Here is a 19390-nt window from a genome sequence, read left to right on the forward strand (position 1 = left end):
TTTCTTTTTCTGTTTTGTCTTCATAACAAAAATTTAACAAAAGCTCAAATTTTTATCTCCCTTTTCCCTAAATTCCTCCCAAAAGTTTTTCCTCCACATTTGTCGAGAAAATTGTACACAAAAATTTGCCTTTCTGCCTTTCCATATTCTTCCTGCAGTAACCATGAAAAATAGACAAGTAATGGCTGTCAACACCCTACCAAGAACCAGCAGCTGCAGAAGTACACAAGACATTATTCCCACAAACTACTTAAGGTCATCATCTTTCGTCCCTGATCCTTCTGAAGAATTCTCCGATCGATCCCTCGTCCGAAGAGGTGGCTCCCCTATCTCTTTCCAACGTTTCAACAAAGCCCGTTATGGATTGTCAACTCTTCTTAGGTCATTCCTCAACATAATCTCCTTCCCAGCCATCCTCCCCACGTGCAGATGGCTTAACATCCCTACCCAACTGTCGATCACGCCTTCATTAGGCCGGAAAGTCACGGGAACGTTGTTTGGCCACCGGAGAGGCCACGTTAGCTTCGCAGTTCAAGAAAATCCCAGATCAGAACCGGTTTCTATAATCGAACTAGCGGTCTCAACTGCAACTTTAGTGAAGGAGATGTCATCCGGGTTAGTGCGAATCGCGCTGGAGTGTGAGAAAACTGTACCCTCCCGTGGCCGGTCCACCAAGCTGGTTAGTGAACCAATGTGGACTATGTACTGCAATGGTAGAAAATGTGGCTACGCGCTCACACGCGCGTGTTCCGACTCCGATTGGCACGTGCTTAACACCATACAGAGCGTGTCAGTTGGTGCCGGAGTTATTCCGTTGATGGAGGATGGCCGGAAAGCCAGTGCTTCGGAGGGGGAGTTGCTGTACATGAGGGCCAGGTTTGAAAGAGTTGTGGGGAGCCGTGACTCGGAAGCTTTCTACATGATGAACCCTGATGGGAATGGAGGGCCAGAACTAAGCATATTTTTGCTTAGGATTTGAACCCCAAAAGAGAAAAAAAATGTTATATGGTGTATAATGGAAAAGAATTTTATGGGTTTTCGGTTAATTCACCCTACCACTTTGTATTGTGCATTAATTTACTTAATCAGTGAGGATTTGATGTATCAGTTTTCTGTTCTTGATTTGGTGATGGACATATTTTTAGATGAAACGAGGAAGGAAGAAAGGGTTGGTTTTGGTAGCAGAGAAAATCTTTGCGCATGCAGGCACAAGATGTCACGGTAGATTGAGATGTTTGTGTAAATTAATTGGCTATGCAGTATTTTATAGGACTTTGTATGGATCTTATAATTTAATATTATGTTTCTTTAATCAATTATTGTATTGTTTCTGCTAAGTGTCCTCTTGATGCATCAGCTAAAGCGCCTGCATACTCTTCATATCACTATCGAGCCGGTTCTATATATAATTCTCAATGGAGTTCTCTTATATGACTTTGGGAGGAATGCGTTAACTCAAATAGCTATATAGTTTTTTTGGGAAGAAAGATAGAAGCTATATAGTTTTGGAGTTCTATGCATTAGGACTATTGACTTTGATGAAAAGCAGGTCATGGTCTACTTTGTGATATATTTATGTTTTTATATGTGTCAGGACATGTGACATATTTTGTCTTTGTCATATCTATCACGAAAATGATGAAAATGGTAACAGCAACTTTTGAGAAATTAGTTTGATGCGTAAGTTTGGATACCTTATTTCTTGTGAAATTCTCAAATCTCAGCTATTGCTAAAATCGCCAGTTTCTGATGATACTCTCCTCATAAAAATTACAAACCACAATTAGGGTGCTATTGCTCATCTCAGATCCCCTACCACTTTCTAGGCCAAAAGAAAAAGTGACTGAAAAGACGTTCTGTTTTGTTAAAGTTATTCTGCTTTAATTAGGCTAAAATAATGCTCTGCTGCTAAGAAGTTTTTACATTACTTAAATTTAAGAATTTCAAGGGCTCCTTCTCTTTGCTGGTTTTTCAATTTATCACAAATTAATGTACAGTCTGGAGCCCCGCCAAGACTCATCTAGCATTACATTTTTTTTAATTGCATTTTAGTAAAGAAAAGGTGAGATTTAAGGAGTTAAGAAAGGGAAATCGGTGATTTGAATTTAGAACCTCTAATTTCTGAGAGTTTGATTAGATTGATTGTCAGCACATAATGATATTATTTGTGCTCCATAGGTAAATTAAAACTAATGTGGTTGGAGATGAGCTAGCCCAGAAATTCAAGGAATTAATAGTAGTAAAATAAACAAGGATAGTAGAGAGCATATGCATTACCATTATGGCAAGAATTAGATGCATCAAAAGTTTGTATCTAGTCGTTAAAGAGTCATGATAATGACCCACACAAGAGAAAAGTGAGTGCAAACTAAAGGCACTACTAGACTTGTTAATTATTTGTGTTTGAGATGAAATCAAGTTCCTACACCAGATCCACTGATCAGTAAGACTTTCACTGTGCAGTTTTCTTGACATGTGATGTAAAAAGGTTGCATTATTCCCTTAATCTGTGATTCAGGTACCCACATGGACCAGCTTGTGTTTGTTCCTTTTGGTGTCTTACTTATCCCTTTATTTATTTATTTATTTATTTATTTTGTTGATGTAAACTGAAGACTCTTTATGGTTTATCTCAACAAAATGGTATACTTTCAACATTGATTATTTCTTCTTCTTTCTTGCTCCCTTTCCAGTAACTTACAAGGTGCCCTTTTGCTTAATTGAAATTCTAGATGTCACACAGGCAAGTAAATTCTAGATGTACAAAATAGTTATTAATTTAGAAGACACTCAATCCATACGTTATAGATAGATTCTTTGGAGTTTAGGGTTTTCTTCTGTCATTGGAGTTGTGTATCACCATATTTCTTTTGAGAAATGCATGATTGTTTGCACTTAATGTCTGCACTGGAGGATGCCAATCTTTAATCTTTCCAGTAAATTACTTACCTATATATATATATATATATATATACTCTCTCCTCGTCCCGTACTTATAGCTAAATGCTATTTTGGCAATTTTGAAGGTAATTAAAGTGAATAGGACACGGGAATTTTCTTTTTTTTTTAGTGAAAATTTTGAATTCAAAATCTTTTGTGTACAACCTCTCTTGCCTTGTCATCTAATCCAATCCTCCTAGGACATAGTTGCTTGTTGCTTCCTTTGAAGGTAATTAGTTTTATTATTCACTTTTGTGTCACAAAGACTACATGGTTTATGCACAACAATATAGTACATGGTTTTTGCACCTCTTGTCCACGGCTTATTCCAACATCGTCAAAAAATGGCATTGAAGGAAGAGTGTCTATGCAATATACAAAGGGAGAACGTTACTACATGGTGTAAATACATAATGTCACTTTTTAAAAATCCTTATTTATTATTAATTTCAAGGGTAAATTTGTTCCTATTTATTCCCCAAAAAAAAAAGTAAAAAAAAAACCTTCCCCACCATAGTGATCCGTTGAGATTACCCATTAATTATAACTGTCTCCACCAACTCTCACATATTCCTTCAACATTCATCATCTTTGTATACTAAAACCACTTTATGAAGAGAAATTTTGATAAATACATTTTTTGGTAATTACACATATACATTATGGTGTGCCTTAAGCGCTAGTATAAATAAAAATGTATGGCTGGGATTGAGAGTGAGATTAAAATAAATGTTGAGACTGAGATTGAGAGTGGGGATCAGAGGGGAATGGAGGACTCCAATTGCTTGGTCGTGTACTAAAAGTTACATTATTGTTGCTGGGATCTTGTTGGATTCAATGAAAGTGAGGAAAAAGGCACAAGAATACACGGGGTGTAACAGAAAAAAACCAAGAGATCGAAGTCAATTGGATTAATCTCTCATTCAACCTTTGATTAAAGCACCCAATCAGCTTTATCATCTGCAGACCATAGTGTATTGGAATTGTATTGATTTACAGACGATTTAAGTTTCTACGATATGATCAGTACTGTTATTTCTGCAAAAACATATTCACATGTATATATGAGTTTGTTATGATCACCATATGGCCTTTAATTTTGCAGTACTTTATATTTAAAATGAAGCATTTTGATCCCTTACATTTTAAAACGTTGCGCTTGAGTTCCAAAGTCCATCTCCAGTACATTTTTTGCCTGAAAAAAGTACAAAAACATCATGTCCAATGACTTATGGGCAAAATAGGAAGCATGAGAGGGAAAGGTTGAGGCTGCTCATTGGTTTGAGGGCATGTGAAAAAAGTTGCACCGTGGTTCCATTTTTGCTTCCAAAATTTTAGTCAATTGATATGTGATTCATGACAAAAATAAATAAATAAATGAATGAAATAAAATAAAATAAAGATATATCCATGTATTTTCAAGTGGAAAATTAGACAGATGATGGAGTTTATGACCAAAATACTACAATTTTAAAATGTGGGGGCCAAAATAATTCACTACTAATGTGTAGGGAACTAAAAATTCTAAAAGCAAAAATGTCAGATATCATTAGTTTGTGCGATTTTCCGATAAGAAATTGACCGACATAATGAAATTATATCATATGCTTGAGCCTCATCTCTCCTAGATTTTTCTAGTGGAAGATTTGTTCTCTCTTAGAATTTTCTTGTGAGGGGTTTTTTCTCATTGTTTGTTATTTCTCTCATTAGATCTAAGATTTCTCAGATTTTATCAGTCAAATCTAAAAATTCTTGAATTTGTTATGTCAAAATCTAATTTTTTCCTTGGACCAAATTTGTTTCATATTAGATCTAGCAGTTCAAAACATGCATAGAATGGAACTAGAGCTATTTATTTATTTAAAAGATATTTTGGAGTTTCATGATGCTATCATTTTATTTTTTGAGATCTAATTTTTAATTTTTCAGATCTAATGTACCTGTTAAATTGCAACACTGTTATTTCTATTACATGTTAATTTGTTTGATGTATTTTCTGCCATTAATGTAGATTTATGAGAATGAATTAGAAAATTCATTTATCAACAAAAAAAAAAAAACTTTCACATCTCGAAAAATTCATCCTCATCTTTTATACTTGATGCCGACATAATTGATATACTTTTTCAATCAATTTTTTATTTGAAAAAATAACAATAAGTGCTTGATTAATTAAGCTGCAGCATGGAAGGCCAGCTTCCAATTAGCTCTATATTGGCCATCAAGCGGAAATAAAACTTGCATTTATTAGATTAAAAAAAGGCACCAAACAAGAAATAGATTGCTTTTAAATTATGTAAATGCACTAAGCAAAAAAAAAAAAGAAGAAGAAAGAAAAAGATAGTGGATACATTGTAATACACAAATGGCAAGTATATAGTGAAAGTCTAAAAAGCATAAAAATTTGCAGAAACTATACATCTATGTCCTTCCCAAATGCATCTTTTTAATTGTTATTACCCGTCATTACCATCTCTAGTAGCTACATTTGTACCTCAATTCTTTTTAATGTTTTAAAAATTACTAGCATTTTCAAGACAACTAAGATCCCATGGTAAGTCAAAACTTTAACAACATATAAATGAATACTAAAGGGTCAAAGAGAAAGAGCTATCCTTACTAATCCCAAAAAAGGGTAAAAAAAAAAAAAGATAAAAGAAAAAAGAAAGAGCCATTATGGTGGGGAGGCAGTTGTGCTTTGTGTGCTGTGTGTCATTGTATATTCATATGCATATATATATAGTTGGCATGAAGTGGGCTAACTATTTAAACCCTAATAGGGATATAGCTAGTGACAATGGTGGGCAGCAAGTCACAGGGCCGGGCATGTAAAGACCACATACAAATATAATTAATTTGTCATCTTCATACCAGCTTATTCTCTTGCATGCATAATTAAGGCAATTCCATAATTAAACAATTGTAAAATTATTAAGCAAGATGAGTAGCTGTAGCTCGGAGCATTGGCTCCACTGATATTTGACAGAGATAGTTTGAGAAACATCAGTTTGAGATACTTATGGAAATATCAGCCAACTAATTCCATAAGATAGTATTAAGATCTGGCTTCAAGATTAGGTAAAGACACAACAAATATCTATGTATGTGAGTGTGTGTGTGTGTGTGAAAACGAAAGACATGCATGCTTGTATATATAGGTATGTATATATATATGAAAGAGTTTGTAGGCATAGACCTAATATGATTATTTGAAAAGTTAATTATAAAGGGTTGACTCTAATTAATTATGAGCAATCCTTATTAAGGTTTTGTCAATAAACTTTAGGGATCAACCTGCAGACGGTAGGATGTTAGGATAAAGTAGTACTGTGTCTGAATCTTGAACGGTAGATGTTATGCCTAGAAGGAAGCCTAGAAGGAAGTCAGAATTCAGAGAAGTATTTTACCTAGTTCAGCTTAGCAGACTAATATGTGAATTGGTTAATCAAGACAACTGTTCCAATTTTCAATCCTCCGAATGTTTTACTTTAAATGAGCATTTTAGAGATAAAATGCTTCCAATTTGTGGAGTTGGCAGGGAGCCCACGATTAGTAATCTTTGGTGTTCAAATGGAGCCATTGAAAAGTTAATATTGATTGAGTACTCAGTTGATGATGAAAATATTGTGGTGCAAGTTCGAAAGGCCAAAAAAAATTATCGAATGGTGTAATAAGTATTGAATATTCCTAGTGCTGACAGAAAAAGGAAACTACATTTTCATAGTTTCCAATGCAGTGGATAAGTAGTTATTGAGCTTAACTGGGGCGGGAGCCAGAAAAGCACATGGAAATTGAATATTTGTCATTTGTCCTGTGGGATCTCTGATATGTAGAACATATGCTTATTCAGATCGGATCAATGTGAGAAGATTTTGCTAAAAATCGTGACAAAAATATCTAAGTCGTAAGCATTTCTTGGTGAGGATACTTATGGAAATATCAGCCAACTAATTACATACAATAGTACTTCTAAGAACTGGCTCCAAGATTTGGAGGGAAAGACACAACAAACATATCACTCTGCGTGTGTGTGTGCAAAACACGTACATGGATGCATGTATGCATATGTAGATGTCTATATATAAGCAAGAGTTTTGCAGACGTACACCTAGTACATATGATTATTTGAAAGATTAATTATAGAGGGTTGATTCTAATTAAGACTAGTTCTTAATATTATTTTCTTGATAAACTTTACAGATCAACCTGCAGGCCCTTGGATTAGGATAAATAAGTACTATGGGTGTGTTTGATAAAACTGAAGTTTGAAAATTGAAAATTGAAATCTGAATTCATTAAATTAGTGAATAGCTAAGTACTAAATTTGATACTGTTGAGTATATATTACATTAAGTGATAAGTGAATAGCTTATTAAGATCTGAATTTATTAAATTTAAGTGCAAAATTGAGTTATCAAATAGGACCTATGTCTCAATCTTGACAAGTAGATTCTTATGGGACAGGAAGTGGACCCCGTAGACTAATCCCCTAGAGACAACACCCCATCCTCAGCAGCCCCATGCCACTAGACCAAGCCCCGAGGGCATAACTCTTCCTATTTTGAATCCTCCAGATGCTTTTACTTTGAGTCAGCATTTTAAAGACTAGTGCTTTCAATTTGTGGAGTTTCCAGGGGGCAAAATTAGTAATCTTTGGTGTTCAATGGGGCCGTTTAAAAGTTAATATTACTTAAGTGCTCAATTGATATATAGTGAAGATTCTATAATACAAGTTTGGAAGGACCAAAAAACATAAAATAAAAAAAAATCGGGAGGTAAGTAAGGATTTGAGATTTAGAGAGAGCAGTAGTGTAAGACAGAAAACAGAAATTAAGAATTCATAGTTTCCAATGCTCTAACATGCATATTCATGCTAGACTGTAACTAAGCACCAAGCAGAGAATGTCAGTATTGTATGTTTTTCTTCTCTTTTTTTTTCCCTTTAATTTCTCATCTTTGTTCTTTACCTTTGACTCATCTTCATAACCAACTGAAGGTACCAAAAGCCACCGCCCCGTCAATCTTTGACTCATGAACGAGGCCACCATGTTCCAATTTTTACTATTAGCAACAATAAAAAGATAGTACTAATTTCAACCAATTACTCATTATTTACTCGATATGGTCAAGAGTTTCATGCAGTATATGCACATGCATTATCAAGTTCTTCCTACTTTTAGGCTGGCAACCAAAAGCACATATAATTTTCTTCCATCCCTTGGAAAATGGTATAGAGGAAAGGGCTTTTTCTTCTTTTTTTAAGTCGTGTGCATTTCTTGGTGGGGAAAAATTTTATGGATTAGATTCTCTAATGAGATACTAATCACAAGAAGATAATGCCAAATACATAAGCTAGTTTATTCTAAGCACTTAGGCCAAATTAAGTATCTGTCCAGCCAAAAGACGTAAAAGTAATTAATAAGATTGTTGGTTGTGAGATATTTTGAGATGTGGCTCAGCAGGTCAGTTACACTGAAAGACTAAAACAAACATTTGTGTAGGGCCTTAATCACTTCAGTAAACAAGCCACTAATAGAGAAAAGTGAATTTTAAAATCTAGTTAACGATAAAGGTGTATTTGTTGATAATAAGAATTTTTTTCAATTTAAAATATATTGTCAAAATTCCTGCAGTGGAATATTTCACCTTTTCAAATGTTAAATTAGTTTAAAAGAAAAAAAAAATTAAAGGTAACCTAAAACACTTCATGACAGTTTTTAGTTTCAAATCAGTGAGATTAACTATATTTGAGCAAGCAAGGACATGCCCTCATCACTTGCACCTTTGATATATGCATGCTTAGAGCATATATATAGGTGGTATTAATACACATACAATATAATTCCTGAGCCCTACCCTCAATTTGTGGTATTGATTCATAGTAATCAATTTTTTTAATTCCTTTTATAAACTAATTTAGAAGGGTAAAATGGTCTCAATAAAAAACAAATCTTAGTATTTATGATTATGTGCACATTGTAAATTAATTACTCTACCACATTATTCACAAACTCACACTATTCAAACTTCTCCAATTCTCCATTCTGAACCCTTTACCTTTTTTTTTTTAACTAAGCACTAGAAGATAATGCAAAAGACATAAGCTTGTTTACTTTAAAGCGCTTAGTCAAAGCATCTTTTCTGGCAAAAGACATCAAATAAATAAGATTGGTGGCTGTGAGATATTTGAAGACGTGGCCCAGCATTGGTCAGTTGTACTCGAGACTAAAAAAACAAATATTTATGTAGGGCCTTAATCAGTTTGGTGAACAAGCCACTAATCAAGAAAAGTAAAAGCGTAGTATGTATTAAAATTTTCTAACATTATTAAGATGTTAAAAGATCTTAAGTGAAGAATTAATCTTTACAAATTTAAAACAAATTGAAACTAAACTAAAACATTTCATGACAACTTTTAGTTTCAAAAGAGTTGGTGAGATTAAATAATTTTGAGCAAGTAAGGACAGGTCATACCAGTAGTTATTTGAGTCAATCTTATATACGTTGATGTTTTATATGTTAGTGGAATGAATGCATGTCACCTAATTCTAAATTGAATTTTAATTTTAATTTTTGCATACATGATATATCCAACACTATTATATGCACTGTCAGTTTTATAAAAGAGTGGTCCTAATTATTTCTCTTGGATATGTCACTCATTATGTAAGTTATGTTGGTAAGTAATTTATAAGTACCACGAATTATGATTTTGGAAGTTTATTTTGGTCTATGGAGCTTATTCTGATCCACAGTTATGACCGAAATCAAAACTACCTAAATATTTTGTTGACAAAAAAGGAATCCACCTTAAATATATGCATGCTTGAGCATATATATGTGTAACTATATTTATATTTTTGGACTAAAGTAGTCTTGTTATCTTTTTCTTTTTTATTTCTGCTTTTTCCATCCTCTCTTGTGCCACTAGTTACTTCCTTTTGTTATTATTATGTGTACACTTACAATGAATTTTTTAAATTTACTTTAACTTATTTTTTTCATTTTTATTGTGGTATATTTACTTTTTAATTTTTACTAATTAACAAGTTATCACGACCTATATGTTATAACAAAAAAAATTAATGTTATATTGCAAAGTGCTATAAGTATTGACGATCAAATTATAGCTTATATTTAATCAAGGACAAATAAAATCAGAGGGAGGATTGGATTGGATGGTAAGATAAAAATGATTGTAAGTAGGAGGTCCTATATTCAAGACTTCTCAATTACCAAAAAAAAAAAGTACAAATAAAACCAATACAAGTAGATAGATCGTGGAAAATTAGGGTTAATCAACTACTTGTAGTAAAAGATAAAAAAAAGACCCCAAACATTAATTGATCCATATGTTATACTTTTTAATCTTAGAGATTGAATAATTACGAGCTGCCGAAAGTAAAGAACAATCATAATGTTAACACCATAAAGAGGCAACAGGTCTTCAAATGTAAAATGAGGTATAGCATTTATGTTGCACACTTTAATATGTGGATATCTATATCTTTAAATCGATCATAATTATATCCCTAATTAGGGAAAATCTTTCAAAACGTCCATCATATTTTGTGAAATGAATTTTTTAGTCCCTCATTTTAAAAATATTAACTTTACGTCCTTTACAAATTCAAGACAGTAAAATTAGCCTCAACCTAAATATTTAATCACTTTTTAGCTTGAAATTACTACATGAATCACATGCAGTCATTTTTTAATGTACAAAAGTGAGATCCCACTTTTTTAGTAGCAAAAATGAACATGAATTAAATCAGATCCCATCTTTTTAGGAAAAATGAATAAGATTCAGGTCAAATCTCACCCTTTTAGAGACAAAAATAAACATAGATTGGATCATTTGATTAACTATAAATGGGATCTAACTTTTTTGCCCTTAAAAAATGATCATGCATGGATCACGTAATGGATTTAAGGTAAAAGGTCATAAAAAAATCTAGGTTGGGATCAAATTTTACTGACTTAATTTTGTAAGGAATGTAAAGTTTTCATTTTAAAAGTGAAGAATGAAAAAATTCATATGATGAAATGTGAAGGACATTTTGAATGATTCTCCCCTCCCCCTAATTAAGTTAAATCTTAAGAATGACATATATCAATGCATCAGGGTGTATAACATGAGTGTTACACATTAGTGTATATCAAAAGATCCATGACCCCAAAAAGTAGGGTTGATAACTGAAGCTAATTGAGTTTGGAGTCCAAAAATATAAAGAAATTGGCATGTCGGATAATTGGCTTATGTAAAATCTAGGGTTATTATCACTTTACCCCCTTAACGTTTGGTACTACTATCAATTTTCCCCTTAACGTTATCTTTTAGTCACTTTACCCCCAAGACTAACGGTCAAATTTAATGGAGTTTGTTAATTAAAGTGAAAAGACATGTTTAAACCTTAAAATTATTATCAATTTACCCCCATAAAATATAGTCTCATTATTAATTTACCCTCTAGAGTTATTTTTTAGACAATTTATCCTACCATTAAACCAACTTAGCAAGTTAAAAAATTTTAGAAGAAAATACCCTCATCTTTGCATAACAAAAATAATAAAAAATTTAGAGTGACTCTTCTCCTTTTTAGTATCAAGAAAAAAAGTCAAAGTATTAATTTCTTTCTTCTTAGCAATCTTATTAATATTGAAAAAAACTAAAAAGATAGAGAGGTGAGGGGGAGGGAGAGAGGGAGAGAGAGAGCTCAATTTTTTTAAAAAAAATTACAAATAAAAAAGAATTAAATACTTTTATTATTTTAAAATTATTTCACTTTTTTGTTTACCACCAAATTCCAATCCTAATCTCGACAATCTTAAAGTAATACGCTAATGTTAGACTTTTCTTATTTTCTTTTTTTGTAAAATCTAATTTTTTGTCTTCTTCTTTCCTATCTCCTTTTCTTTTCCTAGTATTAATAAATGTGAAAAAAAAGAAATTTGAGAAAACCCTTCTATTTTTATGTTTTTCGATCTCTTAAAGTAAAAAAAAAGAAAGAATAACCATTCCAACTTTTTTATTTTTAATTATATATAAACAAGGGTAAATATATTTAAAATTTTCTGACCATACTAGTTAGATTAACGATGAAGCAAAATGCCTAGAAAATAATGTTAAGAACTAAAGTAATTGTATCACTATAATCTAAACGAATAAAGTGATAATAACAATGTAGTAATGCTATAAAATAAAAGGGTATTTTTGTCCAAAATTTCTTAACATGTTGAGTTGAATTACTTATGGGGGTAAAGTAACTAAAAGATAACGTTAGGGGGTAAACTGATAGTAGTGTTATTATTTAAGGGGGTAAAGTGATAATAACCCTAAAATCTATCATCTGGCCATAATTTGTCATTCAGAATCCCGGTGACAGTCGTGATTCTTTCCCATTCTAGCCAATGTCTTTGTTCGGCAACTCACTGCATTATGGATGAGCTACAACATTATTATCAAGATCTGCTGCATCAGCAATATGCAATGATCATAATCGAAGAAATCAAACAACTTGTAGAATATCATTTGTTAGACCCCTCGCTAGAGCTGCAACGGCCATGGCATCTATTATTTTTTTCCTCACCATTGTATTAATCCATGAAATAAAATAACACTGTGTACTATTTAATTTTGCCATTGGGATATGTTTCTCTTTAATGTAGGATACTAACATTGACTAAGAAGGCTTTCATTTAGTAGCTAAAATTGATGTCCTGAAAATTAAGTCCTGGATTTGATTTCTCATTCTCTTCTCCACTTCTTAAATTTCATTCTTCCCCTACTTACTTCAAAAAAGGGGGAAAATGACTAACATCATACATTTATCTTTGAACGAACAACTACTAAAATAGGGAAAGAATGAATCTAACCAACAACTTGCGTGATTTATATTTTATTACAAACGATATCCACTCTTGTATATTCACCTCTAGAATGTAAAATTAGTTTAGTTTTAATATACGACAAATTAAGGATTCCAAATATTGGGATTTAAAAATCATATAGGAATGGCAACAAGGGCAGGCGTCCTTACGGGAAAGTCATGGTGTCGAGGATAGGGCGGGGGGAAGGGGGGCAAGAGACCGGGAAGGATACCCCCATCCCCGTTCCCTGTATTAAGATAAAGTTAAAAAAAATAAGTATTTATATATCATTTTCTACACACACACACACATTATAATTACATATGAATAATGTATGCATATATCATAATTTCTATGATAAAATGATTATTTGATTATTTTTATTTTACTTGAACTTTTTACATATTGTAAGTTATTTACCAAAAAATAAAAATAAATATGATGGTTGTGAGTTTAGATTTGCTATACAGATTATAGCTACATATCAATAATATATGCATATCTATTATAATTTTTTGCCCAGCATATCTATTATAATTTGAGAGCTAAAAAATTATAATTTTTAGATCAAATAATGATTTGGTTATTTTTAGTTTACTTCAATTTGTTTTTACATATCTAAGTTGTTTAAACAAATATGATGGTTATAAATTTAGATTTGCTTTTAAAAGTAGAGAAATGAATTAAAAAAGATCAAATTTTAACTTTTGATTTCATATTGAATATTTAGATGAGAATATAAAAAAGTGATTTACAATATTGTTGTTAATTATATATATATAATTAATTAATTAATGTCAAAATAAAAAGTAAGAAATTTAAGTAAACAACCATAGGAGCACCATGAGGAATGGGATAAAAAAATGGAGGATACAAAGAGCGTGGGGTGACATTTTAGAACATGGGACGGGATGAGGACGGATCCTCTATCCCATCCCCGCCCCGCTGCCAATCCCCTCATTCTTTATGGGATCTGCTGGAGCCAAGCTTGACCATTTTGGTTGGCTAAACAAGGGGCTACATTTAACATAAACTTCGACCTGACAATAAATAGGCCCAACATTGGCCTATTTTGAAGTGAGGCCGATGTAATTATGGATGACCTAAAGTACACTTATTGTGGCCCAATTAGAACTGACTGTCCTTGAAAAGTATACTGACGATAAAAGGTTCAAACTGTCACGAAACAGACAACAGAAAGGAATTAATTATAATTTCCATCATGAAGCTATCAATTCTAACACTTTAGTACCGTATATAAGTTTAGGAAACGGGGCAGGAGCGGTTAATGCCCATGATTTGGACTCAACAAATTGTGTGATTCAGATCACAAGTTATACATCGATTTTCACACCGTGTGTGGGATCCATAAAATTTTATACTAAAGTTACACGTTGTGCAAACAAAGTTACGCCGTATGCAACCAAAGTTATGCGCTGTTGAAAATAGCCAAAACCGTTGGGAACAGTTGCACCTGCAACCGTCCGTGCCCCTTGTCCATAAGTTAGTAACATATCGCTACGCCAATATTTGAATTAGTTGAATTTTTGGACCCCACAACTACAGTAGAATATTTGTTAAAAAAAGAATAATTAACAAGAATAAAATCAAGAAATTTTTAAAAATTGACTATGAAAACTAAAATTTTTAAATATTGTGTCATGACTTTTAAATGTTTTAAAATATATGTACGAGCTTCTCTTAGAATTTTGATTATATCTATGTGGCACATACAAAACTACAGATTGAAGACAAGTACTATAAACAGAGTTTTATGACGTAATGTTCAAATTTTAATACCTTTATCCTCTAGCAGTAATCATTTGGCATTTCCCAGACCAACTTTATTCAATTTTCTTATCCCTTGTGTATCCAATTCATTTTCTTTGAATTGATAAACAAGATAATTTCCATGTAACCAAAGAACTAAAAACATAAGAATGATTCTAAAGAAATGCAACTTTGGGACCAATAACATAGAAAAAAGAAAACAGACACCTGTTGACATTTACAATCTCATTTTTTGCATGTTTATTAAGCTACACATGCTATGCACACAAAGAAGAAAGATTAATTTATCTCTGTAGATCCTCCTTTTTTTTTTCTTTCTTTTTTTTTTGGGCAAGATACTTGTCAATTTAAAGTTTTCTTTTCAAAAGATAGTTTTTCATGGACAAAAGAAATTACCTACTAGTTTAGTCTACAAAATTTAACTCATTGGCAGATGGTCCAAAATATTGCTACATCGAGATTAGTTTAGAATACAGTCACATACTTCTCTAACTCAACATTAATGTCACCAAGCAGGATGTTCAAATGCAACTCATTTAGGTTGTTATGATTAGGAATCCCTGCAAATAGCTGATTCGACTAGCAACCTCCTCATGTCTATGTGCCATCAATTGGTTGAATTAGAAGTATCCAGTTGCAGCTTCCAGAACATGTTGCTGCAATAACATTTATTTATAAATTTGAAAATTAATGAAGCTAGAGTTAGAATAGGATGTATCTATGAAAACATAACACTAAAATACATAATTGAAAACATGTACTTGCATGTCAAATGAGTTTTGGTAGTTGTGGTTCTAGTCTACAAGGGAAATTTTGAAACACACAAAAAGGGATTCAAGGAAATTCATCAATTAACATAATTGAGATAAATTTCAATAATCATAATGTTGAATGTCAAAGTGAACTATTACAACGTTATAGTGTTTAAACAGGAAACACGAAGTGAAGGATTACCAGTTGCTCTTCAACTTCGATATCATCATCTCCAACATTCTCATTCGCACGGAATGAATTCCACAGTGAACGTAGGAAATGCGAAACCTCTTCGCCTTCCATACCATTATTTCCAACACTCTTGTTCACACTAGATAGATATGACATCCCTTTTCGTAGTTGCAGGAGGAATTTTTTATTTTAGAGAAAGAATTGTGATGCTTTCTTATATTCGATTAGAGTCGAAGGATTTAGCTACAAGGATGATGTGAAAAGATAAAATGTGGAAGTTATAAAAAAATGATTAGCCTTAAAATTTAGTTGAATCCAAAAAAGATTTTTTTTTTTTGAGTGATTCGGTAATAACATTTTTATTCTCAATTGTTCAATATGTTATGTGATTGAACCTATTACCAAGTCTAATGAGTTAAACTTAAAATCAAAGTCAAAAGGTTTAGTTAGAGGTGGCAATTTGGATTGAGATCCATTTATCCATCCATATAATCCATAATTAAATGGATTTGAATTATCCATTTATGGTATTGGTTTTAAATGGTTGATCAAAGTATAACCATTAAATTAAATGGATTTATATGGATTATTCACCGAAAACCATATATATCCATTTACTTAAAAACCAAATAAAAGAAACGGAATGACTAAAAACCATATATTTCTTGTTGCATGTTTTTCAACTCAATTCCAAGCAGAGAACCCAACTATAAAAACTCATCTTTCAAATAGTCATTCTCCCAAACAGCTAATACGCATGTGACATTTCTATAAATACTCATCTTCCTGTACAAGAAGAGCCCCACAAAGAATGTGTTGTGTGCTTGGAGAGCTTTCAAGATCGGTGAAGTTTGCAAATTGCTGCCCATTTGCAACCACAGCTTCCATGTTCAGTGCATAGACTTGTGGTTGCTATCCTGTCTGTCGAATATCTGCTAACTCTATTTAGACGCAATAGCTAGTGAAAAATATTTAATCTCGTGTACGGCTCTCGTCATTTTCTCCGGTGGTTTTGGGATTTGGAATTTGGGCTTGAGCTAGACTCCTATTTGCCTGAAATTATGTTTTGTTTTTTTTTGGCCCCTGTGTAAACATGTAAATCCCTTTTTAAGTGGTTGGCTCTTTATTTGCGTTCAATCTGATCTTAAGAGTATCAAGCAGAATACTCTTAAAATAGAATTCTGAAGCTATCTAACTTGCACTTTAGTGATCAAGTGGTTTGTAGGAATTTGTGTTCACCATGCTTATTTTGATACTGCTTTGGTCTTGATAGAATTATTTAAATGGATTATAAATGGATAATTAGTTTTTATTAATCCTTTTATTAAATGGATCTAAATGGATTGGATAAATTTCATCCATCATCCATTAATTCAAAACCAATTATGAACCAGTTATCCATATTGCCACCTCTAGGTTTCGTGTATATTTTCTGTTTGCTCTTTACTACATGCCTTTTACAAAAACAAAAAAACAAAACTAACATTCAGGTTTCAATGACTGAAAAATACACAAAAAAAGAATTAGAGGGTGGTAAATCATTAATTATTCCACCAAAGTGACTAAAACACTCTTAACTATACTTTAAGATAAACTTCAAATTTTTGACAAATTATACACCGAATTGAAACATACTTCCTAGATTGTTTGAAATCAATTCTTTTAAGAGTGCTGGAAATTTAGCATAAATAAGATGGAATCAAAATGGCAAATTAACAAGACTAACTTTTGAAACACATATAGAAGATGATTCAAGGGAAATGCATCAATTAATCCTTGACAGTAATAACATAATTGAGATAAACTTCAATAATTATAATGTTGCATGTTGATTTGAATATTATTTCGTCATATCGCTTAAGCAAGAAACAAAAAACACACACTAATAAAGGACACCGATTAAAATGAAATTATAATTTGGCATAAAATAAATGAAATTAAAATCATGCATCACGTATTCAGGTGGATATACTTAAAACATAAAACACAAATTAAAAATTTGGATTGATTTTACCCTAAAAATTAAGGCTCTATTTGTTTTAGAGAATAGGAGGGAGGGGAAAGGAATGAAAATGGAGGGACAAGATCTTTAATTTTTGGATTGATTTTTGAAGAGGGAAAGAAAACGATAGGGATGGAAATGGAGGGACAAGATCTAGTTTTTGTTAGCCCGCTTTTCCATCCAAAAGTGGGTAGAAACGGAGGGAAAGAATATGAACATTTGTAAAAATGGTAAAATTTTCTATAAAAGTTAGGGTAAAATACATTAAATTTCCTTGTGATTTGGGTTATTGTCATAAAGTCTTCTCATTGTTTAAAAACTCTCAAAGAACCCCTTCATGATTTGAACTAATTTGGGCAACGAACGGAAATCATCCAATTTGACGGGAAGTGAATTACACATGCTTGATAAGCGAGTGCGATAATAAATTAATAATACACCAAGGATAATGTGATAATTTTACATTTTCTTTTCTTTTTTTCCTTGTTCTTCCTTTTTCTTCTTTCTCCTGAACCATCTGGAGTAGAAAAATAGAAGCAAAACAAAAGCAAAATCAACACCAACCTGTGTTAATCTTACTTTTCTTTTTTTCTTCTTACCTTCTCTATTTCTTTTCCCTCTCTCTCCCATCTACTGGTGCAGCAAACCAGAAAGCAGAGATGGAGGTGTGTCACCACCGCTTCTACTGCTGCGTGGTAGTCACTACAATTTATTGCTGAAACTTCACCAAATTTTTGTCCCAAAGTCTATTTACAATTATTTGTCACCAATTTCACGTGAAGAGTCATGAAACTTCAAGAATTTAGATGAAATCTGAGATCCAATGGTGTTGAAGATGACGATGAAGGTGATGACAATGGCAGTTCAAGCAGCAAAAATTGCCATTGATAGATTGATTCGTACACTTCCATCATTGTAGCAGATGAATTTAGTTGGCTGCTGATAGTTTTAATTGTTCGATGGGCTTCCTAGGTAAGCTCTCTCTCGTGGGACTGGTGATGAATTTGATGAAGAGGCTATTTCACTTACAAGCGGAGTGAAGGTGGTTGGGGACATAGAAAGCAGGAGTTTGAAAGAAAAGAATTGGTCTTCTGCTTCAGTGGGTCAGCTTACAAGACTAACAGAACACCTTAATGAGGAGGACAAGCCAGAGTAGAAGACGCACCCCTGCTCGTGGGCCATTGGCGGTAGGGTTATATATATTTGAAGGATCTTAAATTTGCCTAAAAATTCTTGTATGTGTCTACTGACTAACACCATTCTCTGGACGGGATGGGCTTAGCTTAGCGGAGTCTTACAGCTTGCGTCTGATCACTGCCTCGACTGGTTCAGTGTTCAATGATAATAGTAGTAAGGCGATGGGTTCTTAGCAATTTCTCGATCTTGGAACGATGATGACGATGATGAAACCTTATGCTTGTGCCTAATGTAAAGAATGATGCTGCCAATGATGAAACCTTGACGACGGTGTTGGCAGCAGTAACAATAGTACCGTGGGTGAGTTGTGAATTTGTTGAGGAGTTTGAAATTTGTTTTGCTCTTTCATGGAGTTTTTTGAGATAGAATGATAACAGTGATAAATTCTTCCATGAATATGCAAGATTTGAGAGAATTAAGAAAGTAAACTTTGGGTCTTGTCTTGATTTGGATTTTCAGTTGATCGGTGGCTGGTAATTGGTGGCTGTTCCACTGTTGTCAAAGTAAAAAATGGAGATTTGGAGAAGATGATTAGTTTTGAAATTTCAAATGAGCCACTTGATGTTTCTTTATTCTCAAATGAAGTGAGAAAGTTTTTAAAATCTTATGTAAACCCTGATCTAACTTTTAGTATAGGTTGAACAA

At 32.7% G+C, this 19390-nt stretch overlaps 1 protein-coding gene across 1 annotated transcript; it reads left to right on the forward strand.

Moving 5' to 3' along the window:
• LOC113775931 (protein MIZU-KUSSEI 1) lies at positions 1–1272 on the forward strand. The gene has a single exon (XM_027320985.1). It carries the CDS (start codon positions 164–166, stop codon positions 977–979), a length of 816 nt encoding a protein of 271 aa, XP_027176786.1. The 5' UTR covers positions 1–163; the 3' UTR covers positions 980–1272.
• The last annotated feature ends 18118 nt before the right edge of the window (positions 1273–19390 follow it).

The sequence above is a fragment of the Coffea eugenioides genome, chromosome 6 (assembly GCF_003713205.1).
Source record: "Coffea eugenioides isolate CCC68of chromosome 6, Ceug_1.0, whole genome shotgun sequence".
NCBI classification, from domain to species: Eukaryota; Viridiplantae; Streptophyta; class Magnoliopsida; order Gentianales; family Rubiaceae; genus Coffea; species Coffea eugenioides.